This window comes from Colletotrichum chrysophilum (genome assembly GCF_026319265.1).
Source record: "Colletotrichum chrysophilum strain AFK26 chromosome Unknown scaffold_126, whole genome shotgun sequence".
NCBI lineage: Eukaryota > Fungi > Ascomycota > Sordariomycetes > Glomerellales > Glomerellaceae > Colletotrichum > Colletotrichum chrysophilum.
The window spans coordinates 95,221-118,964 of record NW_026517413.1 but is presented as its reverse complement, the minus strand read 5'-3'; the positions used below and the strand labels follow the sequence as shown (position 1 = coordinate 118,964).

Genomic DNA, 23,744 nt, shown 5'->3' with positions numbered 1-23,744 from the left:
TCGAGGATCTGGTACAGGCTGGCCCAAGAATCGTCAAAAAGCTGACAACATTCATTCCGGGTCCCGATACACTTGATGGCCTTGGCCAGAGAGTCATTCCCGAAGCGACCGAACCCGGAATCATTCGTACGACCGACGCCGCTACGACCGCTGCGCTCGACATGAACATACCCCCTCCGATGGAACACCATCATGGGCTTGGGACAGGGCCGGGGCATGATACCCTAGTCGACCGTGATACTGGAATTGCCAGTCCCAAGTTTACCATGGAAGGGGCAAAGGGTCTAGGCAGCGTCTTTAGCTATGCCACGAGCAAATGGGCCCTTTGCTGTATCGCTATGGCTATTGTGCTCAATCGCACCCACATATTTGCAGCTACGAGACGCCGTTTACGCCTGACCTTACCTATCCGTCTCCTCCTGCGCGGTCTCCCGGTCTTACTATTCCTCATACAAGCCCGCGGTCTCCTGCGCTCCATACAATGTCAAACATCCCCTGACTTTGCCGAGATGCGCTGGGGTAATACTAGCAAGAGTTCAGAGTTGATGTTCTCCCAAACCGGCGGCTTTCTTCACACAATGAGCTCCACACTCCTACTCGGAGCTTCCGACCAAGAATCATGCACAGCCGTTGGCATGGTGCCCGCGAACGACGAAGATCCGGCGCAGTATTTGCGAGGGTCATTGTCACTTCTGTGGCCGTTATTCGGCACGTTCTGCCTTAGTCAATTTCTCGAGACTGTGTCATGCGCCGTTCAGGGCCGTCCGGTATCGGCCGAAACGGGTATGACGCTATTCGAGCATTCACTCGCCTTCGCCGAGGCTGATGCTGCAATTAGCAATCAGCTCGGTTGGGGCTTGTTTACCCAGTCACAGGCCGCTGAGGCGCTGTCTGAGCCAAGTAGCAGTATTGCTATTAGCCGGTCCATGATTCTTCGAAGGGTCAACACTCCGCCTGAAGTTCTCCTCGTGGCCTTCCTCTCAACTATGAGCCACATAACTAGCCACGTTCTGGGCATCTTCAATCTGCAATCCAAATTTCGCCTTGTCAACACAGGGTTTTGGGGCCTCTGTTTCATGGCGAGCATACTCTATAGCGCTTTCACATTTTCCTTGGATGACCCTTCAAAACAAGGACTGCTCAGGTTTCCCACAGTTTGTATCATCGGTTTCATCCCTCATGTTCTTGTCCTCGGTGGCATACTCATCTGCCTTTCCATCTATCTGCTTGCGCTAGGCTTAGCCGCCCTCACCCCCGTGGAGGGGTACACAGGCCAGCGTCTAACACTTCGCGAGCGGCTAGCTCAAGCCCATGAGAACATGCAAGCCAACTTGTCTTTGTCTGATATTCGTATCGGCATGGATATGGACTTCTATACTGCCCTGTTGAGAACCGGCTTTGGTGCTATCACAATGGCCAGTGAAGCGGTTTACTTGAATGAGGACCGAGACATCAACCTCAGACACCGCACTTGGCTCGAGGAGGAGAGGTTTCGAGAGCTGGAGGAGTTGCGAGCGCAGTGGATAGGAGCCAGCTCGTCTGACTCGCAGTACGACACCATCGGCACCATTGGCTTGGTCCCCGTGAAGGATGACCACCTGCTGCCCATAAATGGCTATGCTCGCGAGCGAGCCGCACAGAAGGTACCGAAGGCTCGTTCAGGCGAGCGTAGGGTCAGGGATGGAGTTGGCGCTGCGGAAAGAAGTGGAAGGTGGCTCATGGCGCTGGATTTTCTCATGAATATCAACAGGTTGATAATCCGAACCTGGGCCACCGCCGCCATCAAAATTCTCTCCAAGATAGGCGTCCGTTCGCCACAGTTTCTCTTATGGATAGCACGCCGGCCCAAAACTGCCACCAACATCGTCAACCGAAACGGCAGTGAACACTGTGTCGACCACACCATCGAATCTATTGAGTCCACCATAGACAACCCGATAAACGAGGCCGTCGATGTTGAAACAGAATTCAGACAGCAGGCCTGGAGGAGAAGCAGTAGCTCAGCATTTATCGACGAGACAGATCTGGATACGCGGCTCTATGGCTGGTGGTTGAAGGGCGGATATTGGGGCACCACGGACAATAGTGGTGAATACCAACCTGAGGAGACCGCCGATGATGACGCCACTAGTGTCGTCTCGTTCAGCGCCCACGACGACAGTGATTGGGAATCAGAGCATGACGGGCAGAGAACACCGACGCAACCGAGATCCTGGACAACCAGAGATACCACACCAACGCCTGACAACGCTTTACAGTTATCGGATTTGGCCCGTCTACTGCATCCCAGCAATCCTGAAGAGAGAGATGAGGCGTTTACACTGGCCGCCCACTTGGCTAGTGATAGGATCATGACAAGGGCACAGTTCAAAAGGTCGCAGCAGTTACAACGGATGAAGATACTGCAACCAGTCGGAAGACCAGGCCAAGAATCAACTAGGTCGTGCAAGATGAGTCCTGACGAAGAGGCTCAGCGCCTGGAGCAACTTCTGCTATCTCGCCGTTCTCACACTCCCCGAGCTCTTCACAGCGAGTCGACCTGGGCAGAAGGGGCCGCCGGCCTAGGTCCCGACGGCCCTCAATGCGTCGTATGCCAGAGCTCTCCAAGGACAATTATTGTCTGGCCTTGTCGCTGCCTGAGCCTTTGCGACGACTGCCGGGTGTCCTTGGCCATGAACAACTTTGATAAATGCGTCTGTTGTCGCAGGGAAGTAATCAGTTTCAGCAGGATTTTCGTCCCCTGAAGCCCTCTAGGCATTTGGTGCGACGATCTTTTTGGCGGCGCCTGATTCAAGACCATATGATGGAAGTGCGTGGACACGAGGACAACGTCGCCGCTGGTGGGGTTCAGTTGTTTCATTAGACATCAGGGGGTATCTTTTGCTGGTATTGTACACAAACACACGCTACCTTCGTACTTCAGCGCCGTTCCACACTTTGGTTCAGCGTCCAAATCCATCGAATTCACATCCCAGCCCATTCGACGCAGAACGTGCGTACATGCTTCGCAGTCGCGTCTCCAGGAACGACGGCTTCACCTCCAAATAAGAAACCTTTCTTGACCGAGGTGCCTAGACGTCCGCTCCCCACTATGTCGAGCATGGGGATTTTCTCATCGCATCCATAATTCGTAGCTAGGAAGTGAGCGTGATAGCGTAGTGGATCACCAGGGTACACGCTGTAGTCGGCACCGAAACGCAGACCTGGTGTCATAAAGTAGCCTCTTGATAAAAGGTACTGGTGGAGAGGGCCGAGTGGCGGAGACGGGACGGTCAGAATCCTATCTTGGGCATTCTGAAGACCGCCACTCGTTGTGGGTGTGACCGCCAGCAGCTTGTCCTGTGGCAGAATATTCTCCGAAGACGCCTCGCCCACCGTGAGGGTACTTTGCTCCTGAGCGCCTGCAGCCCTTTGTGCCTGCACGGATGACTTCTTGGCTTGGTCCTCGGCTATCAATTTTTGCGCCTGGTCCCGGCGGTCCTTCAAGATTGTGATGTAGGCTTGGCGAGTCTTTTGGTCTGGGGAACCAAGGCAGGAAAGGTGTTGGGATGTCTCGTCGACCAGGCGGCCTACCTTCTTCTCGATGAGCATACTGGCTTCCTCGGGAAGTAATTCCAGGGGCAAACTCAGAAACACATTCTGTGTCGGATTTTGCGGTGTAGTTCCAATCAGCACTGAGCAAATGCTGTGGTTTCGTCGAATCCAAGCTACATCTTCAGCATCAAAGACAAGATAGCGGTCGGCAATCTTGGAGATGCGCACTGGCGCCAGACCTAGTTCAAGCGACACATTCATGCCGTCTTCGAGTGATTCCTGTGAGAGTCAGCTACGGTTCAACCTAGATTGTACGCTGCACGAACGGCATTTGACGTCCCCAAAATCATATTCGCTTTGGAAAAAAAAAAAGGTATCATCACAGAGTATCAGTGGATTGACAGATTGATGTTTTTTTTGGTTTAATCACTGGAGGGGGAAAATCTGCAAGAGGGGCAGAGAATATCTTACCTGAGCGGACATTGTTGAATGTAAGAAACTCAACGAGAGAAAATTTTAGCGACAGAGAATATTTCAATGCTGTGCTTGGTGGGGCACCAGGGACCACTTAGTACCTTACGGTCTTCGATGCCTTATCGGTACGTATCTTTGGGATGGAAGGTAACTCTTCACGCATTCACGCCTCGCACTATCTCGTTCATGTTTCTCATTTCTGTTGCTTACGGTGAGGCTCCTATTTTCCATACACATATTGGTCTTTTAGAAGTCGAGCTTCTCCTCTTTCTTCCTCGCCTCGTTTGATCCCGTGTCGTCATCTCCATCCAGCATCGGTGGCAAGCTATAGGGCTTGAATATCAGGCCGCTCGAGCTACTCAACCGGAATGAGAGATTTTCCTGTGATGAGCCGCCCTCCAACCCCCCCCCTCTTTCATGATAAACGGGAAGGCTGTGGACCTTGAGCATACCTTGAACCACGTCTTCCGATTTGATATTCGGCTGTATATGCACCTTGCGCTGCAGCGGTAATAGTTCTAAAACGCTGTCACAAAGCAGCTCCATCCATCTAGTGAGCCCGCTGGAGCGAGGATACAGTGATGTTGATATGGAAATGACGGCTGTTAGACTTCCACTGTATTGACGCAGTAAAGCTCTCAGCCCGTGCAGGAACTGCAAGGCATCCTGAGGTCGGCACACAGACGGGCCATAGATCGCAGGCGACAATAGGCTTGGGACTAGGACTCGATGAATTGCGTCCGGCGCTGAAGACCTCAGTTTCGCCGAGAGGTTGGCAATGAATGTATCCAAGGGCGACGGAACGTCAGCGCCTCCTGGAGATTGGGACCAGGTCATGGCAGGACAGCAAAGCGTCGTGTCAAGCCTCCCTTTGATATCGCTGGGTTGTAAGCGTTTCGAAAGGTCGAATTGGTGGCAAAAGCTGTCTGTCATGTTGGCGTTTCCTTGGGTTGCATCTTCATTAACAGTCAATTGACGTACTCAGTGGATTACAACCCGAATGACGCATGATCATCGTACCTGTGCCTGTCTTGTTGCCGTTCAGAGTCTCATATCTCCAGGCGATTTTCATTTTCTCGTTCGAAACCGAAGCTGGCTGGCCGCGAAGCGAGCTGCTTGTTTTGCCAAGCCCAGGAAGCTCACCCTTCCACGCTTCGGTTAGACCTAGCACATGAACCTCATGGCCCTGTATGAGGCCTTCTGCGCCATAGTACTTGAGAAGGACACCCGCAAAGTCCGTCGTTCCAGCTTCCTCTACTAAAATGCTGCTCCCAAGAGGCAGCCCGGCGTGTCCCGCCAGCAGTTGATCTAGTGACCCGGTGCCCGTCGAGGTTGTGAAGCGCCCGTCCAAGGGTGATGGGCGAACTCCCACTGCAGGCGATACTTCCTGCTTTTTGACACCGGCTTCTCTCACTGTGCCCCGGGCCTGTTGGCCAAGTACGACATTCTTCTTGCGGAACGACATGACTTGTGCGGAGCGTGCTCCCACGAGTAAGTGACTGGTCCAATGTCTTCAAATTTGACGGGGCGATCAACATCAATGAGGAGTGCGAACTTACGCATTCGACTAAGGGGCCCTATAATGACTTGTTCCGATGTTGGGCAGAAGCAGATGATGTGAAATCGCCGTCTTAGTCGGGTCGCAGACGCACGCACGAGCTAGGGAATGCGAGCCGAAATTCCAACCCCTGGTGCGATGGCTGCTGCCCCCCACCTTTCATTCGTATGGTGCCTAGGTACATATCTTATCTTAACACGGGTAAGTGAATTTCGGGGTCCGTAATTTTTTCTCCAACGTGCCTGCCTCCAAGCTATCGTGGGACGCAGTTCTTGTCGACGATTTTTGCGTGCTACCTCTTCCAAATACAGGTCGGCCGCCTTGACAGAGCTTCTGGGCCTCATTTGAACTACAGTCACTTCTACATTCTCGCAGACAGTCAGCCATCAACCATGTCAGGCGGAGGCGATGTGACCCTCTTTGAGGAGTCCTTCACAGTTACGAACTACGATCAGTCCAAGTACGATCGAGTGGCGCGCATCTCTGCCACCTCCACGGACAATCAGACTCTCATGACACTTGACATCAATATTGAGCTCTTCCCCGCCTCCACTTCCGACAGTCTTCATGTCGTCCTGGCTACCTCCCTAGCTCACGACGGTAGTAAAGACGAAGAGAAGGGCTGGAGGGACGTTACCAAGGGCAACCACGACCGAGAACCCACACTGGCCGACATGTTTGATTATGTGTGCTACGGCAAGATCTACAAGTTCGAGGACGCTGATGACGGGCAAACCATGTGAGCAGCCATCTTAAACCACGCCGGCGAAGCTCTAGCAGAAGAAGCTAACAGTGTCTTATAGCAAGGCGTACGTCTCGTTCGGCGGTCTCTTGATGTCTCTGGAAGGCCCGTACAAGAAGCTCACTCCTCTGAGAGTCGATTATGTCTACTTGTTAATCAAGAAATGATGAACGATTCTATTTACATCGCAACGAGCTGTCCACCAGGCTATTGACTTATAGCGCGAACGAATACGAGGGGTTTGACGAGGCCACAAGAAACGTGCCTTTGGAACCGTTTGTGAGCTGAGGTCGTTTGGAAGACACCTGGCCCTGGCGAGAGAGGTCATCACAATCTACCTTCTCGGAACTGACACTGGCTCAGCCATCTATAGCCCCTAGGGATGGGTCCTGGTTGTGCGGGCCTGGGAATGGCAGTCTTCGGTGGATTCTTCGCAGAATATGGTCGTAATCGGGCTCATTGTGTTTCGTCAGGATGCCGTGACGGATGAAGAATTCGAGCATGACGAGAGCGCAGTTGGGCTTCCATTCTCCCCGTGCCAGGCTATGCTGGACTTCTTCAACGGTGCACAGGTGGAATTCGGCAACCTCTCCATCCTTTGGCTGCGGCACAACATCCTCAGGTAGTTCGAGATCGTATAACCATTGAACTTCGGGATAAATGAGACCCACCTGCCCTGCTTCTGCTTCGGTGATATAGATGTAGGTGACGCCGCCCACGTGCTTCGTGCGGCTGCGAACAAGCTGGTCCGGAAGGTTGGCCTCCTCATCCGCCTCGCGGATGACACATTCGAATGGGTCTTCCCCCGTCATCAGTCCTCCTGCCACTGTGTTGTCCAACATGCCCGGAAATGTCGACTTGGTCGGAGAGCGGCGAGGTACCCAAATTTTGATGTCATGACTTGCAGATGGGCAGCGTACGAATGCTGTTAGATGCACCCCGTACCTCATGACTCCGAACAGGCCGGATGCAGATCGTTCCATGTCGATGAGTAGCTCTCCTTTACGCCCGTAGACAGGCCACAGCTCGTCTCGCCACCCGCGCAGTATCGGAAAAGCATCGCGCTTCCTCCAGAAATCAAAAAGATCGGCTGCCAGCTTACTGCGGGCACCTAGTGTGGGTGCTTGAAATGCAGAAATGGTGCGCTTCGCAGTGTCAATGCTGATTTCGCCTCTCACACTGGCCGGCGCCTCTGCCAGCTTTTCTACCACTTCTGGCAACACATAGCCCAGAGACACGTCGCCCTCACCGTCGCCACAGATGAGGGTGTATAGGGAACCACCAATCTCTGCATAGCGAGTCGTGTCGTGCTCGTACGGATACCTGCATGTGTTCAGCACAGGTGACCCAGACGTTTGGGCAGACATTTCTCACGAGTCTACCTGAGCGATGAGGTCGAGATTGCTGAAAGCTCCCATATTTCTCCTGAGCATTTGTCTCTCAATTCGGGCGCAGGGGATCATGCGGCGGCAAGAAACGGAAGCCTTGAACATGTGCGGGTAAATAAATGTTGATGCAGAACGACTTCTGAGGGCAAACCTGAGGCTTGACGGCACAATTGTGGTGTGTAATAGTGAACCAGTCCTGTTCTGCTTGGAACTCGGCCGTCTGGTTAGACCATTTCGCGGAGAAGTAAGAGACGTCACAATAAACCACCGACCAAGAATTAGAAGCTGTTAGAGAGGGAATCACTGGCGCATTGCAGCTGGGTGAGACCAGTTGTGGGGTACGTATGCATGTATGAGGGGTTAGGTAGACGCACACACCGATCTAACTACTATGTCCTCATCTAATCAGTTTAACGCGGCCCCAAGGTCCAGCCATAAGTTGACGTCTGAATTCAAGCCTTCGTTCTGAACAGTCGCAGGGCCAGCCACCTGGTTAACCCCTGCAAGTCGTTCCTTGAGCTCGCCACCGCCGGGGCATTGAGTTCCTGCGGTGTGAAAAATGGCAGTCCACGAAATGGCGCTAACGCCCGTGGAGGATTCTCCCAGCATCTCGGAGCTTCCTGCTGTCCCTTACCCCACCCTAGGAGGACGTTATTTCTCATCTGCAAACCAGTTTTCTTCATCACCCTTTCAGGCACCGTATTTGTCTTCAGCGACGATACATGGCAACAAGCTTTGAACGAATGCGCAACCCAGTCAATCAAGCCCCGAACATCGCTGTCAAAGTAGGCCCTTGAAACAGCTTATTCCAGCCCCGACGCCCATTGCCAGATCAGCCTCAAAGCAATGTCCGGCCCTTTATTTGGCATCGTCCCAGCCGGTCAACCACTATTGACAGAGCCAACCTCGGCGCCGTCTGAAACCTCTTTTCTCTATTCAATATCCGCCGCTCGGCCTTTCTCCCACATAACTGTCATGCTCTTACCTGGGATCGTTCTGCCACCAAATACCGCCGCTGCCATCTACTTCGCTTCAGCAACTGATGTTGCTGCTGCCACTGCAACAAGCGAGACGCCCAATTTCAAGTTTCTGGGCGGCATCGGAACCGGGAAAGAAAGCGCCATCTTCAAGATCAACGCAAGTAGCGCCGATGCCACCCAGAATACTGGCCGTGTTATCATCGGTATTTCAGTCGAGCCGGCTGACTCAGTAGCTGCACGCATGGAAGAGCTTTCCGCGAACCGATTATCCAACACGGGCTCGGGTGCCTTATCGGCATCCCAGCCATCAACCCAAATCCTGGCCCAGAACATCATCAAAAACGCGTTCAATTTCCTAGCAAGCTTTAGTGGAAGTGCCGGGCCCGGTGGCGTCGAAATGGTGCCACTCAAGGCATTCGAGGAGTGGTGGAAGAAGTTCGAGAGCCGCGTGCGATCTGATCCAAGTTTCCTTGAGGGACCACAGAATGATTAACCCTCACTCAGTAGTTCAAATCATTATCACATCCGTAGTAGCTTTAAAAGATACCCATAAACCAAGTTGTTTTGCTCATGTATATCGGTTCATTGGTACAACCCGTCTAATATCTCGTTACTACATCTCGCCGGGAACGAAGTGCGTTCAGCGTATGCGAAGCATGAATCACTTTCATGAAAACCTCGAGTTCAAAAAGGAAGAACGGTCCCGTCTAGTACATGGCCTGCAAGATGCCTGGTGAGTTTCAACGCCAAAGAGCTGCGCCTATCCCAGAGTTACCCGCAAACCACCACCCCAAAAACGCCGTCTCATGATAGAAAGGGTCCAACGCACAAAAATAGAGGACTGGAAATGAAGAGATAACCCTCGCGCCATCGCCATCTACTAGGTAGACAGGACCAACTGCACAGTCCGTTGCGTTGGATAGTGAAGTCTGCGCCTCTTAATCCTCATCCAAAGGCTTCATGAGTGGACTCTTCATCCTCGTTGGGCTTCCAGCGCGACTTCGACGTCCAGCATTCACCAGGCTTGGAACGAGCCTTTCACGGCTCTCCGTCCTCACCGCCAATCCACCTCTGTCTAGAGAGAAGGGCGGTCGCCCGTCATCGAATCTCTCAATGTTGAGCTTTGGCGTGGCCAAGCCAGAGGAACGCCCGGCTCTTGAGCCTTCGCTGCTGTCAGACTGTTCGTTCTCATCGGAGTCGACGTCGCCCAACTCAAACTGATCTGCATCGCCATCTTCCAATACACGTTCGTATGTTGCCGAAGAGCGCCCGAAAAGCTTGCTGGTGATTGAGAACCCGCGTCCAAACTTCCGAGGGCTGCCGGGACGCCTGTTTCCTCGAAGTGCAGAGGTTATTCTGCCGAACCATCGTGTGCGTCGATCGCGCTTTCGGAGAAGAAACCCTACCGCTAAGAGAATCACAATGAAGAGTAAGAGACCGGAGCCAGACTTTGACTTGGCCTTGTCCAGTAGCTCATCCGCAGTGTCCCAATCATCATCATCGTCTCCCCCTGTAGCGATTGGGGAGAATTTGGATCCAGCTGCCTCAAAGTCCGTAGCGCCAGCAACATTGCTGCCAAACCCAACTGGTAGTGCAGCTCCCTGTGGGGGAACCTGACCAGCGGCGTAGAGTACCATCTTCCCCAGGGTCCAGCTGACCTCAATCCCATCAATTTCATTGACCGGTTGAAAGGGGTCCATGAATCCCTTTTCCTTCACATCGTCAATGGTCCCTTTCGTTACGTTCAAGCCAGGGTTTGGTGTGTGCTCCAGCCCGGGTCGGGGGATTCCAATGCCTTCATACAGTACGTTGATCAACCACGACGCTTTGAAGCAAGCTTCCTGCGCGTTCTTGGCCTTTTGCGTGGCCGACTTCTTCCGCGCCTCGATGCTAGCCTCGATATCTGCCCAGTCGCGAGTGCAGAAATCCACCACATTTTTCTGGTACGTGGCCAGGTCGTATGCCGTTTTGTGGCTCTTGCTGAAAACGCCGTGAGTCGTGTGCCAGTACTCGGAAACCCCGACGAAGTGGTTCACATCGAAATCAATGCTTGGCACATGCTGGCCATTCAGGAGACAAGGTTCGTCTTCGCAGGGAGTGTCCTTTCCTAACAGCGGCTCGGTCTGTCGGAGACATTCGTCGAATTGGCCAGTACCGATAAGGGACAGTTCATGAATGGCAGTTTTGGTGCTTATAGGATCGCCCGATAGAGAAGACCGCAAGCCAGATGGGAGGCATGGATCGGGGATCTCAAGACTATCCGGTTTGCCGTACTGCTCCTTGAGGCTTTCGACATATCGCTCACGGGCTCGATTTGCGCCGTATCCTAGCCAAGTTGCGGTGAAGACGCGGTGTTCAATAGTTGACCCATCGAGGGTGCGGAGGCGGACAAGCTTCAAGTCGTTTGCATGCTTCTCTGCCTCGGTACTATTTGGAGCGAAAGCAATCTGTGCCGATGCGCCTCCCATATCCAGAAAGCCATACGTGTGATGGCCATTGCCGTGTTTGTGTCTATCGGGATGGTCAAAGCCGCCGAGAAGGTAATTCGTGGCAAGCCAGCCGTATAAACCTTCGGTCTCGCCCGATATAACTTGTATATTTGTGTTGCAGTCAGGTAGTGAGAACATTGTGTTTTCCTGCAAATAGGCGCACATGTTGCGAAGAAGGGCTCGCTGCTTATGCTCGGGAAGAAGACGCATGCCGGCGGTGGCCATGAGATAGACAGGAGTGTCGGCAACTTTCTTATCGGGCACTTCCTTGAGGGCTATGTCGATGAGAGACTGGAGGTGTTCGCGACCAATCTCTTCGGGCTTTTCTGCGAAGGATGACACGCCAGGTCGGATCTTTTGACTCGTTTGTAGCTTGATCTTGGGCAGACTGTGCAGTGCGTCAATGGAGGCATGTTTGATGGCCTTGGCGTGGTCCTTCCATTTATAGACATACAGACGCGTCCCCGAAGAGCCCGCATCGAAGATGATACCGTACCGCCCTGTACGAATGAATTGTTACAGTCAGAATGCCGCTTCTTTAAACAGATAGATTATACTAAACCAAGTCTTCTCTGCAGAACCTACATTTCTTCCCCATTAGTGGCAGCTGGCGCAGTCAGGCTGCGTGATTGAGAAGGCCGTGGGTGACGCAAGGGGTTTTGCGCCTTCGAGGAGAGCACTATGGCAACTGGATGAGGATTCCGCGTGGAGGTAGGAGTTGAAATGTCGCTGGGATCCGATGAGGTATTGAGTGGCTCTGTCAGTTCGTCTAGTTCGCCGACGAAGTGTAGCGTGTAGCCGGTGATTTCGCAGGTGGAACGTATTCGAATTTCGAAAGCGATGCAGCCGTGGCGAGATGCGAAAGGTGTTGGTACAGTCAGAAGCGAATAAGTCCAGTGGTGGGATTAAAATAAACGACGACGAATAATGGCTGCTAAAGTTGAAGATGATTTGTGTCAACAGATGATTTGCGTAGGGTTGAAGCGAGCGTCGGTCATCCTGGAGGTTGTTAGGAGAGATGTAAAGAAAGAAATAGGTTGGCAACTGATTGCCCGATTGATGTATGGAGTAGTCGTGCAGCTGTGCAGGGGGCGGAGCCAAGGCAAAATGCGTGGGAACGGGGAGTCTGGGAACGACCTTCAGTTTGGACCGGACTGGACGCTGGTTATGCCAGGGATTGGTGCTCGCACTTAGACAGTCGTGGAAAATTGTAGGCTTGATTAAAGTGGGGTTGTCTGGCGAGGGAGGGATGCTGATGGAGACGACGCAGACAGGAATAAACTTGCTTATTAGGTAGGAAGTGAACAGGATGTGGAAAAGTGCAACACAAGACTGTCTGTCACTGTGGTGTACTCGTGTTGGATTACTGAGGCAACGTGGACAGGAGACGACTCCAGCGACAGTGGCAGGCCGGGCCAAATCTCGGACAGGTACAGACACAAGCTCGGGTCCAGAAGCCGCTTGGCATGGAATGATAAGACGGTGGTGGACTGGTGGTTGCAGCACTGGGCTGGTCCTCAAACGGAAGGATACGTAACCATCTGATGTCTGCTATGATTGGCCGTGGTCAGTCGAGGTCATATCCGCGTAAGGTACCTATGTACGTACATTCGCCGTCGTTTGGGAACGTCCCGGCTGCGTTTAGCTTTCTCACCTTCAAGCTGGCTTGCTGGGCAGTACCACTGGAGCAGCAGTTATTTTTATTCTTCTTCACCGGCGAACACTTTGTCGTGCTTTCCTCATCCTACTCTTCCTTGCATATGAGGCACGATGGGCTGGCAATGTCTCTGGCACCACCTATAGTTATGCTCGGGTTGCTCACTCCCTTGCCCTCTGGATCTGCTCCTGGCAATCATGACAAGGATGAAAAGAGACACCGCAATCGCGATCAGCGCCCTTGCACCAGCACTCGCAGCCTATCCGTACAGTACGTGCGTGATAACAGTGAAGGTCAGGTTTAACCAATGATTAGTAGGGGTCCTCCCCCCTCCCCCCTCCTCTCCAGTCTCACTGCCGCCACTCGCTCGCCATCGCCTCTGTCTGGCCTGTGCACCGTAAGAATTCCCTCAGGAGGCACTGAGTAGGGGACAGGTGTGGGTCGACGCTACACCCGCACTGACGCAGCGTCGTACATGATGCACATAGATACCTTAGGTACATACGAATAGTACATAGTCCGTACAGCGATGGTGCACGGCAACACAGTATATCATTGTATATCATTGGAACCCGGACTTGGCGTATCACATTGGCTAGAGGGATTCCCACGTCGCCCGCTTCCAACGCAATGTTCCATCCAAATTGCTTTTGTCACGTACTATCCGCCTCAAAGTATGCAGGCTGCCACACTGTGTCGCATATCTCCGCGCTTTACTGCATACATATCCGTACGTCGCTGTATCAAGTTGAGACAAGCCTACGGCCGCCGAAGGTACGCGATTGATAGGGCACCATTGAACCCAGTTTCGCCGCCCATTTGCTCTCTGGGTTCCTGCCGTCTTCGGCTTGGTCCGTTTGTCACGGACTTGACTGCCGTATGTACAAACGTACGGGTTAGAGTTGGCCCCATACGTGTAGCAAACAGGATAATCAGTGTTGTATTGCTCTACATCATGCCTGATCTTTATGGTTTTGTCAGGTTGGTGGGATAACTCGTCCAACAGGTCGCTGCTGGTATCTTCTTGATGTTAGTTGCTTGGAGTTTGCCGTTCCCGATCGCGATTCATAGCAGTACATGACTAACTCGTATCCTAGCCCGTTTTCCCTGTCTTCCCCTTCTCTCTCCTGCCTGACTGTCTACCTCCCCCCCCCCCCCTTCCCAAAAAAAAAGAAGAAAAAAATTAGCCTTCATTTCATCCCAGCATTCATCCGCTCTTGTGCCCTTCTCCTACCGACAATGACACTCGATACCACTGAGCGCCGATGTTCAGTCTAACGTCATCTGCAGCAAACCTACCTTACACAAGTTGACAAGGACCTGGGCACTCGTAGCTATTCGCGCCACAACCGCGCTACCCGCCGTCCGTGTCTCATGTCATCTGGGATGAGAGCCCGCAACCGCCCACCGCAGTCCGAGCTTGTCAATTCCCAAGCGCCTGGTACACTGTTCAAAGCTAGCAGGCTTAGAGCTTCCAGTCCATTCCGTTTGTTTCGTCTCTCTCGCAGTATCATATTTGAGCGTCACCGTTTCTTTGGCTAACAGACTTCGCGATCGCCACACCAGCCATGAATAAATGCCCCAGTTGCCAGAGCCATTTGCTGTGACTCTCGCCAGCGAACTATCTAGCACGCCCCACATCCGTCGTGTTCGTCCCGCGACGTAACACAGCTGTGATTGATCACGTACTTGGGATGTCAATCAGGGCTCTTTGTCTGCATTGTCGTCACCTGCCGAGATGATAAATTGATCTCCAAGACAGGCATGATAGTAAGCGTTGTTCTCAACCCGCACCAAGCACCTATGGTCTCTCATTTGCTGATTACCATAAGAGTGTACAAACTTACTACGGACTGATTTGCATACATCGCCATACTTGCTACTCAAGTGATGTCATCTGCAAAGAGCTTCCAAAACTCCTGGCCTTCTCACGACAACCGCTATTCTATGTCTCTGGGCAACTGAGTCATCTCCCAAAGTGCGCAAAGTGCGCAAGTTGAGATGGATGAACCGGTCATCGCTTCCCCTCGCCTGCTCGCTCATAGTTGGTTTGTTCCGTCGTTATTAAATACCACACGTCATGCCTTATGGTCGTATTATTCACATGCTTGTCAGGGGTCCGAAAGCAGAAGGTACCAGAACTGGACGGCTGGCAACTGTGCCTAGCCATTAGCAGGGTGTGGGAGGCGGCTGAGGCTATTCGCATACCTTTGTGATGTGGTGTGGTTTCTCTAGGCTCCGCCGGCCCGTTGCCAGTCTGGCTGGCCCTAATCCCAGCAGACAGGCCAACCCCCAATCCGCGGCTCCGTGCTGAGGAGGGATTTCGTTGGGCTGTATAACCAGCGTGGAGGTTAGAAAACCCACGGGTTAATGGCGTTCCAGCAGGCAGTCTGGATGCCGTTGACAGCCTGTAACCACGGCCACTATCGAAACTTTGTCCTTGGGATGCTCCGCGTGGGGTTTGCGGTATGCCCACTATTCAAGTCAGAGGCATTTCCCAATATACCGGCGGAAGTCGGACTAACCGGGGGTAGGGCCAGGCCTGGACCACGGTTCCTCTTCCCGGGACGCAACGGAGCCATACTGTCCGTAGACCCTGATCGGACCCGCGTGGCGTTGGGGATCAAGGTATGTAGGCTCCTGTTGATGTTCGCAGAGACCCTGTGTTGTGTTTGGACCTGGACCAAGAAGCTGGAAGTCAACTGCATCTGATGCGGCAGCCTCCACTTGGCCCATTTCGACTCTCTGCTTGACCTTGTCGTACAAGTCCTGAACTTGGTTCAGTCTGCGACACTTGTCCTTGTAAAGCTTCCCCAGCTCTTCATACTTCCTGCGCAAGTCACTATAGTCGAGAATCTGGGCTGTTCTGAGATTAATTCGTGCAATCAGGAGGCGGGGCATCATACTCCAGATCGCGTACCTTGGAACCTCTCCTGCAAAGTTTCCTTTTCTTCGATTACTTCGCTGATCGCACTTTGGTGCCTTCTTTCCATTGTCTTGAGCTGAGCAGTCATTTTCTTGACGGTTTGGCGCTGGAAAACGCTACGCGACGTCAGCAAAGTTTTCCTTTGGGGAGACAACGGACGCACTCCTCTTGGCTTGTTTGGTATGCCCAGAAGCTCAACGCTCTCCCGGTGCATTCCATGATTACAGTTGGACTCAGTCCACTCAGAACACTAGTTTTGTAATCCTCGTTCAGGTTCAAATTGGCCAGGACAGCGTCATCAGGTCCTTGGAGCCCAGTCCGACAGGCTGGGCATTTTCTCTGCCGATCGGAGACTGGGCCTGAGAGACCATGTCTGGCGGCACACTCGACGCAAAATATGTGACTTTTCAAATGATCAGAGTATGAGCTCCCTCGTCCTTTCCCACTTTTGCTTGGTTAGGTTGGCTCACCTGCAAGTAGTGACTAACGCCTGTTGCCCAACCTCCCTCCGGCACTCTCTTACGTTGCATCTAAGTGGGTGCTCCATTAGGTCATTCGGCTAGGGCTGTGTGGCAAAAGTTGGCTGCAAAAGCTTCGATGTTGTTGATGCGGCGACGACACTCTGACAGTTGCTGGCCGATAAGACGAATCCGTTCTTCGGATGTGAACTAGACCCAGCTTAAAAATTTACAACACCCGCCGGAAGGGCGTCGGAGGAAATTTACCAAAGCGACGCTGGCATCAACGATTCTCCGCTTCTCGGAAGGGAACATGGATGCGCGAGGGGAAGGAGGGACGAGTGCCAGCAAGTGGCAGGTGAGGTCGATTCCAACATTCCGTATGGGTGCAGGTGTGGATGCAAGTGCAGGTGCAAGGCTGGAGGGAGCTCGAGGCTGCTCGGTTTTTCCATTAAAGATTCTTACCTACGTTGGGTTGCTGGAAGTCACTGCCTACTGTAGTGTCATCCCGTTTGTCACACACCGGACGACATGCTGAATGACGTGCGTCCACCCACGTCTTGTATCGAAACATAACTAGTGAAGAGTGAGAGTAGCAATTATAGCCGTGTTCTCTCTTGCCACACCCGTTTATAGCCCTTGCTTGGTGGTAAATCATTCCGTGGGACACCACCTGGGATTGGTGTTGGAGTCTGGGGGATTCCGGCTGATGTTGGCATGTTCGGAAGGTTGGGTGCGGGGCCGTCGCCGGAGCCTGAAGTCCGGACGTCTCCGCAATGGGGCGTTTGGGTTCATCGCTACGGAGCACATGTCTTACTTGTACCAAAGGAAGTGCCAGGACACGCTGGTCGGGTTCGGATGGTTCGCCGATCCGTGGCAGATGTTTTTACATCAACGCCCGCATGACATCGCAGTCACTCCACCTCGTCTACTGCCGTTCAGACATCGCAACGCAAACGCAGTTACAACCACATCAGCCGGTATGTCGGGCCTACACACACATAATACCATGCCCAACATTCCCTTCTCGTGCTCGTAATCATGGACGCGTATTTCTACTTTTCTTACACTATGTCTATCGTGCACAATTCTTCTACAGCGCTTCCCTGCGTTGCATAGGCTGGCTGATTCTTGTCACATATGGTTGCCGCAACTTGCCATTGAGACTCGGGCTAGACGAGAGAAAGCAGCCTTAATGGTAGAGCAATAAGCGCATGGATCATGGGACAGCTGGGTGTGGGGTGATTCACTGCCGGGCAAGCAAAAATCGATGCGGCCCGACAATCCAAACAACCATCAGGTGGTCCTCCACTTTCACATTTATCCGCCCAATTGCAACGATATCCTTCAGATACCTATACATCCACCTGCGCGCCCTAAAATGTTTTCGGCATGACCAGACTCTGCCTCCAGGAATGTTCTTCCTTCTAACCGGATGATCGGGGAACATGGCCGTGTGCCCTTTGACTCTGACTATGGAATCTCAGCTCCCCACCTAAACTACGTCCAGGCGCATCTGTTCACCCTGCGAAGTGTGCTTCGGGCTTTTACATTCGCATTCTTGCTCCATTCCTCAGATATGTCCGGCTTCGCTGTTCACCACGTGCCAATACTGCCCTCTGCTGTTCTAACCGTCTCCCTCGGCCCATCTACAACCGCGTCAATATGCTCGGATTGCTCACTTGTTCACCTTGCTTACCAATGCCTAGCGCCCATGCGATGATAACCAAAGCTGCCAGCAAGTCTGCCTATAGCTTTGTCGCATGACGCTGTTCCAATGACTAGTAGTCATGGCAAATTTCCATGGCAGAGACTGTCTTCTCCTCAGATTTAGAAAATGCCTTCTTTGGACATATCGGTGCAAAGTCTCTGGTGGTACTAGGCCGAGATTCCAGTCACTATCCATGTATCGGGTAGAACTGGCAGTGGTTGATATTTATCTTTATGGTAAAATTTCCTCTTAGCTGTCATCCCCAGTACCAGTGTTCACTTGTACATTCATCATCGTGGTCCTCGCCTTCATGGTGTCATTGGATTATTTACGATGATTGACTCCCGAATACTGCTTATCGTGGTCAACTGTTCGACTCGTAGAGAAAAAGGCCGTAGTAGTATAATATGCAAGTATTTCGATATTTATACAAACAGCTACTATGGCTGGTTGCCTAGCTGGCCAGCGTCCTCGCCGTCGTTGGTAGCCAATGCCAGGTTTTCACGCTAGACCTGAGACCAAAAAGGGAATTATGTACAGAGAAAGAGAGATCCATACGAATAGAGAAGAAAAAAAGCCATCTCAGAGGCTTGCCCCTTTAGGGGCCGAAGAAGTTGCTATCCATCGGCGCGGCCTGGCCACCTATCATGCCGTACTCCATGCTCATCATCTGCTCATTGACATGGTATGGGGCAAATTCCACGCCCTGATCAGGACTGTGACCCCAATACATACCGTCTAGGTCCCAGAGACCATGCTGGTCAAGCATGCCCATTATGCCCATCCCCTCCGGCTCCAGTCCGATGGGTGACATGTGCAGCTCCGTCTCGGTCATCAGTAAGCCCTGCTCATCTCCAATAGCTTGCAAGGGGCTTTCTGACCGCATTGAGGGTTGTCTAGACGCATCATACATTCGCCACACCACCTCTCGGCTTCGGCGTGCTGCCAGGGACCAGTCCTCCATAGCCTCGAGAAGATCCAAGATCGTCTCGATCTGCTGGTGCCACTCGGGAACGCGTGGGCTATTCCACTGCCAGAACACACTCACAAGTGGTATCATAGCAGCCTGGTAGAGGAACCATACAGCGTTCCATCCGGACATTTGATTCCGAGTCCATTCTCGCGCAATGTCCTCGATCGTCTGCTTGGCGAGCTCACGGCACGTCTCAACAGCGTCAACATCTTGCTCTGCGACTTGGGAGGAAGCGACGCTGCTGGCAATGCTGAGCAGGACTGGTCGATGGAGAAGCATGCGGAGGTTTTGATAGCGCCACTTCATAATACACCTGGCCATGTACAGTGGCTCTGCACAGGGATCGGTCGTCCTCAACAACCATGGCAGATTGCCATACCAGTTGACCAGCTGACCATCCAGATTGCAGCGATCTTCTTCCCGCAGCAAAGGAGATGTTGCCAACATGTCTTGTATCTGAGTGGCTATCTTGCAGAACTTGATGTTCTCGATCAGGGGCAGAATACCGGCGTGCTGAGCAGAGTCTCGGGCCTACAAAGACAACTGTTAGCTCCTTTACCACGCTTGCGACGGCACTTAGTCGGTCACTTACTTGGTTGATTCCAAACTCCGGCGGCCGAATGTTGATCGCGGGCCCCCAACGGCCAAATGATGGCCGGCCCATCGTAGTGGTAGCCCAAGTGTCAAGACAGAACAAGCTCCACCATGTACGGCGCCGGGTTTCGGCAGCAGCAATGTCACTGGATCCCTGCGCCAGGCTCTCGCGATGAAGGCCAAGAGCACTCGCCATTCTAATTGCCGCACCAAGAACAGCGTTTGCCATGTTGGGCCTGTTGATATAGTGAAGATAGTAACCGCCAATTAGAGCCAAGGCCTGAACGCTCTCAATGTGGCTACTTCCAAAGGCATCTACTGGAAGATACTCCATGGCCCTGTTGTAATAGTTGATGTGATTGTAATCGTCCGACTTCATGGCCACGACACTGCCCATGGCAAAAACCATATTGAGCAGAGCCAGCCATGGTGCGTCAAATCGCTGGCCTTCGAGGTAGTCAGCACGGAACGAGGCTTCATCCAGCATGGGGACGAAAACATGGATGCGCTTGAAGTAGGCATCAATGAGGGTCTGTCCTTTCCACGACCAGGGGATGCGTTGAGTGTCCTTGGATATGGTGCCCCTTACTCGCGTAGTCGGGAAGTTGTGGGTGACTTCGACGCTGTGGAGCGGGGTGGTGAGAGAATTTCGCAGCGCGGGCTGAACTTTGAGCAAACACATTAGGGCTGCCTTGATTGACGAGGCGCCCAGGTAGGATGATTGCCGATCCACAGATAGGGAGAGTGCGTTGATGTCGTCGGCTTCAATGGGAATGGGGTCGCGGCCACGGCGTTCCTCATCCCACTCAGCGTTTCGCCCCGGCATCAATTCAAGACTGGTAAGACCCTGCTCAGAGCCTGAGCAGACAGGAGACTCGAGCTCTTGGGAGAGAGGAGACGCATGGAGAGGGGGAGAGGGAAGCGCGGTTGGGGTGTTATGAACGGGTCGTTCGAGGAGGCTCAGTAGCTCCTGACGAGAGAGTGGCAGTAGAGATGGGACGTCTTGACTTGGGAACAGGCGCTTCAAGATGGAGCGGCACTCTTCGAGGGACTGTGACAGCGCCTCGAGGGTCTTCCTCGAAGGAATGACGCGTTGCCTGTGCTTGTCATAGAAGCACCTTTTCGGCGCACGACTCGAGAGGCATTGGCCACATGGCTGTTGACCATCGCAGCGGCTGAGATAGAGTCAGATGGGTTCCAAATTGGTAGGTCTGGGCATCAATGCTCACATTTTTCGCCTCTTGCATTCGGCACATGCATGTGGGGTGGTGATTCGCTTAGAGCCCGTCGAGCCAGGTGTTTTCCCGTTGTCTTGGGGCTCATTTGAGGGTTTTCGCGGCGTGACGCCCTGAACTGAGGTACGCGGCTTGAGCAACGATCTAGAGGGAACGGGTGTGAACGTATGCTGAACATGTACTTACAAGTATGGAACATGCCACCTTGGTTGGGAACCGGAATTGAAGGAGCCATGCTCACCGCCGGCGACAAATGCTTCTTGCTTTGGAGTATCAGGTGCAAGGAGGCCGCTCAGCTTGAGGGCCGCGAGTAGAGGCAAAGAGAATAACCCCGAGATAGCAAGCAGTACAGCTCTGGGAGACCTGCCTCGGTCGTTGCCTGCTGAGGGAGTAACAGGTTCGTTTGTGTTGAGTGAAGGCACTGGATGAACGGTTGGATCATGTCGGTTGAACCCAAATCTTATATATCTACAAGAGAGGCTAGTTGAGGAAAACCGGAAGACGCACGAGAAGTCCGGCAGCTATTCAGAGGACCGCCAGATCGGCAACATTGGGTGTGGAGAAGGTTGTCAGGGGTATATGTGAGCATGTATGACGAAGAAGGGCGATGGAACATTAATGCCGTGTCGGCTGGCCGGGCTGGGGCGAGTAAACCAAGCCTGAGGTGAACTTGAACGAACTGGCTTGTGGGAGGCACCCTTCGGGGGTTAGCCGGGGTGGAAGAAGATGGGGACGGAACAGGGATTAACCTAAGCCAATGTTAGCTGGGCCAGCCGAAGCGGTTGAATGCTGTATATTTGTTCCGGAACAGCGACGATGTGTGCCCATGTGGTAGGGGACGATGCACCTTTGAAGAGTGTGCGGTAGCCATCACGGCTAGCGAGGTGGGTTGAAATGTTGGTGTGTTGTTACCAGGTCTGGTCGCCCAAGATGCTGGGCTATTCTCATGCGAAGGCTGGCTGTGATGGCACAAAGCGCATGTACGATGTTTGGTATCGCCCGTCTTGAGTTGCTGAGATCAGGAACATGTTCAAGCAATACGGCGGTATTCACGCAAAAGAAGGTGGGACGGGTCGTACGGATCCATGAATACGATTGGGTATGGCTGTGAGTGTTTAATATCAGATGCGGAGAAGAAGGGTACGTATGTGTAGAAAATGTGGTTGGGTCCACTCGATGGAAAGTCGGAAAGTCGGTTGAAGAGCTGATTGGGGCTTCGAAACCTGGAGAAGTTGGAGCAGGGACGAACATTCGTTCGCATGACCAGCCGTGTGAGGGGCAATAAAAAAAATAAAAATAAAAAAGGACGGGAAAAAAGAGAGGGTGTTTGGAAGGACATGAAGGGGACTCCAACCCAGGAAAAGCAACAGCCACTTGGAGAGGGGGTGGTAAGGTGATACTGAGGGGTATCTCAGGCAGGTTACCTTAGGTACCTACCTGACCTACCGTTCCCGATGGCACTGGCGATGCGATGTGATGAATTTGCCCATGACAGCCGTTAACCATTCACTGGTGGGGAAATCTCAATCGGGCGGGGCCATGGCGGAACACCACGACGACACAGGTACGGTCCACGGATACCACACCTGTGCTTGATTAAGGTCAGGCTGCCCCACACTTTCCGCCGTCCGAAGTGAAGTAAGGTAAGGCACCTTACCGAGACTCTGAGCGCCGACGGGACCTCGGGTGACGGGACCTGACCTGGTGAAGTTCTCCAGGCACTATGTATTTCCGTCCCTCCGCTTCACCCCCATAAGGTACGTAGAGTCGGGTCCTCAATTCCTGCATCTCTCCAATATTTTGCCACACCTCAGTCTAGCGATAGCCAGCAGGACCGCGCCGCCGATCCAGGGTAGACCCCAGCGATGCCCCTGCTTCTCCAAACCACCCCACAACCTAAAGGTTATTGAAGAAAACGAACGATTGACAGAACAGATCATCTACGGATACTGTCCACGGAGACATGAGGGTAGGGTGTCAAGACCAAAGAGGAAGAAAATAAAAAGTGCCAATTCGAAATTACCCTCAACACATCAAAACCACAAGCAGCCCATAATCGCGGCTGTGCACGATTGTCCAACTAAGATCCTCCACAACGGAGAAACGGCCCTGCTGCAACCACCCGGGACGCATAATATCCCATCCAGTAGCGAATCTCGTTGACCACACAAATGAAGCGGCCCATGATCCCGCCGCGTCTTCCTGTTCACTTCAACTAAGGTACCCGGGAATTGCGAACTCTACCGGCCGTCCCATGACCCATTCTCTCCCTCCTTAGTATCCACCGCCATTGGCACAAGCTGTTTCTCTCCCAGTTTTGTCCCCCCAATTACTTCCTCTTAGCGCCCCTGCGTCCCTGCACTTCACATCACAGATGTGCAGGACCAGATTTAAGTGCTCGGCTACGAGATGTGGCGGACAATGCTCGGAGGACCCACGTTGCATGCAAGGAACATCAGGTAGGTATCCGTAGTACAGATGCCTCACCTGTCTTCTGCGCATAGATTGTCTGGTCGACACGTTGGCTGGCAACCCTGCAACGCCGTCATCTTCAACGAGACGGGAAAATTGTGCCTGGCCTGGAACTTCTCCCGGCGAACCGCGCCGTGACCATTGCCATGCACACCTACACAGAGACACACACGCACATACCCCAGCTTTTCCTCTGCCGCCCGCTATCCGCTAACGGGAGGCAATTGCCTGAAGTTAATCGACTGCCCTCCTTTACCCGGCAGATGATCCAATGCACCTCTTTCACATGCGGTCTAGCAGACAGACAGTAACAGCCGTCAAACAGCGCGTAGGCCTGCTCAACCGGCTACATCTCTCGCTTCTGCGCCCGAGTGGTCATGTGTTAACGTGCATCCGCCCGTCCCTGATCCTCGGTCTGGAACAACAGCGTTGTCAGACTCAATGCGTAAAGTTGATTGGGGTTGCGTTGTGTCTCGACGTCGCATCGTGCGACGACTGCCCGATTACCTCCCCACATCCTCGCGTCTTTCGGTCGACTTGGGAAGGAGACAAG

The 23,744-nt window shown here is 53.0% G+C and overlaps 8 protein-coding genes across 8 annotated transcripts; 3 read left to right on the top strand and 5 right to left on the bottom strand.

The window, feature by feature from the left end:
- Window positions 1-785: 785 nt before the first annotated feature.
- On the top strand, window positions 786-2,245 carry COL26b_011006 (uncharacterized protein; the record flags this gene model as incomplete). The annotated part of the gene is made up of 2 exons (XM_053183688.1): window positions 786-2,130; window positions 2,190-2,245. 2 exons carry the CDS (start codon window positions 786-788, stop codon window positions 2,243-2,245), a joined length of 1,401 nt encoding a protein of 466 aa, XP_053032399.1.
- Window positions 2,246-2,964: 719 nt separating this feature from the next.
- On the bottom strand, window positions 2,965-4,017 carry COL26b_011005 (uncharacterized protein; the record flags this gene model as incomplete). The annotated part of the gene is made up of 2 exons (XM_053183687.1): window positions 2,965-3,813; window positions 4,006-4,017. 2 exons carry the CDS (start codon window positions 4,015-4,017, stop codon window positions 2,965-2,967), a joined length of 861 nt encoding a protein of 286 aa, XP_053032398.1.
- Window positions 4,018-5,958: 1,941 nt separating this feature from the next.
- COL26b_011004 (uncharacterized protein) lies at window positions 5,959-6,475 on the top strand (the record flags this gene model as incomplete). Its single annotated transcript, XM_053183686.1, has 2 exons — window positions 5,959-6,305; window positions 6,370-6,475. 2 exons carry the CDS (start codon window positions 5,959-5,961, stop codon window positions 6,473-6,475), a joined length of 453 nt encoding a protein of 150 aa, XP_053032397.1.
- Window positions 6,476-6,667: 192 nt separating this feature from the next.
- Window positions 6,668-7,675, bottom strand: COL26b_011003 (uncharacterized protein; the record flags this gene model as incomplete). Its single annotated transcript, XM_053183685.1, has 1 exon — window positions 6,668-7,675. One exon carries the CDS (start codon window positions 7,673-7,675, stop codon window positions 6,668-6,670), a length of 1,008 nt encoding a protein of 335 aa, XP_053032396.1.
- A 996-nt stretch (window positions 7,676-8,671) lies between these two features.
- COL26b_011002 (uncharacterized protein) lies at window positions 8,672-9,169 on the top strand (the record flags this gene model as incomplete). Its single annotated transcript, XM_053183684.1, has 1 exon — window positions 8,672-9,169. The coding sequence occupies one exon, from the start codon at window positions 8,672-8,674 to the stop codon at window positions 9,167-9,169; it is 498 nt and encodes a 165-aa protein (XP_053032395.1).
- A 445-nt stretch (window positions 9,170-9,614) lies between these two features.
- On the bottom strand, window positions 9,615-11,763 carry COL26b_011001 (uncharacterized protein; the record flags this gene model as incomplete). The annotated part of the gene is made up of 2 exons (XM_053183683.1): window positions 9,615-11,665; window positions 11,751-11,763. The coding sequence occupies 2 exons, from the start codon at window positions 11,761-11,763 to the stop codon at window positions 9,615-9,617; spliced, it is 2,064 nt and encodes a 687-aa protein (XP_053032394.1).
- A 3,579-nt stretch (window positions 11,764-15,342) lies between these two features.
- COL26b_011000 (uncharacterized protein) lies at window positions 15,343-15,836 on the bottom strand (the record flags this gene model as incomplete). The annotated part of the gene is made up of 2 exons (XM_053183682.1): window positions 15,343-15,683; window positions 15,743-15,836. 2 exons carry the CDS (start codon window positions 15,834-15,836, stop codon window positions 15,343-15,345), a joined length of 435 nt encoding a protein of 144 aa, XP_053032393.1.
- A 2,679-nt stretch (window positions 15,837-18,515) lies between these two features.
- COL26b_010999 (uncharacterized protein) lies at window positions 18,516-20,310 on the bottom strand (the record flags this gene model as incomplete). The annotated part of the gene is made up of 2 exons (XM_053183681.1): window positions 18,516-19,421; window positions 19,483-20,310. 2 exons carry the CDS (start codon window positions 20,308-20,310, stop codon window positions 18,516-18,518), a joined length of 1,734 nt encoding a protein of 577 aa, XP_053032392.1.
- Between the last annotated feature and the right edge of the window lie 3,434 nt (window positions 20,311-23,744).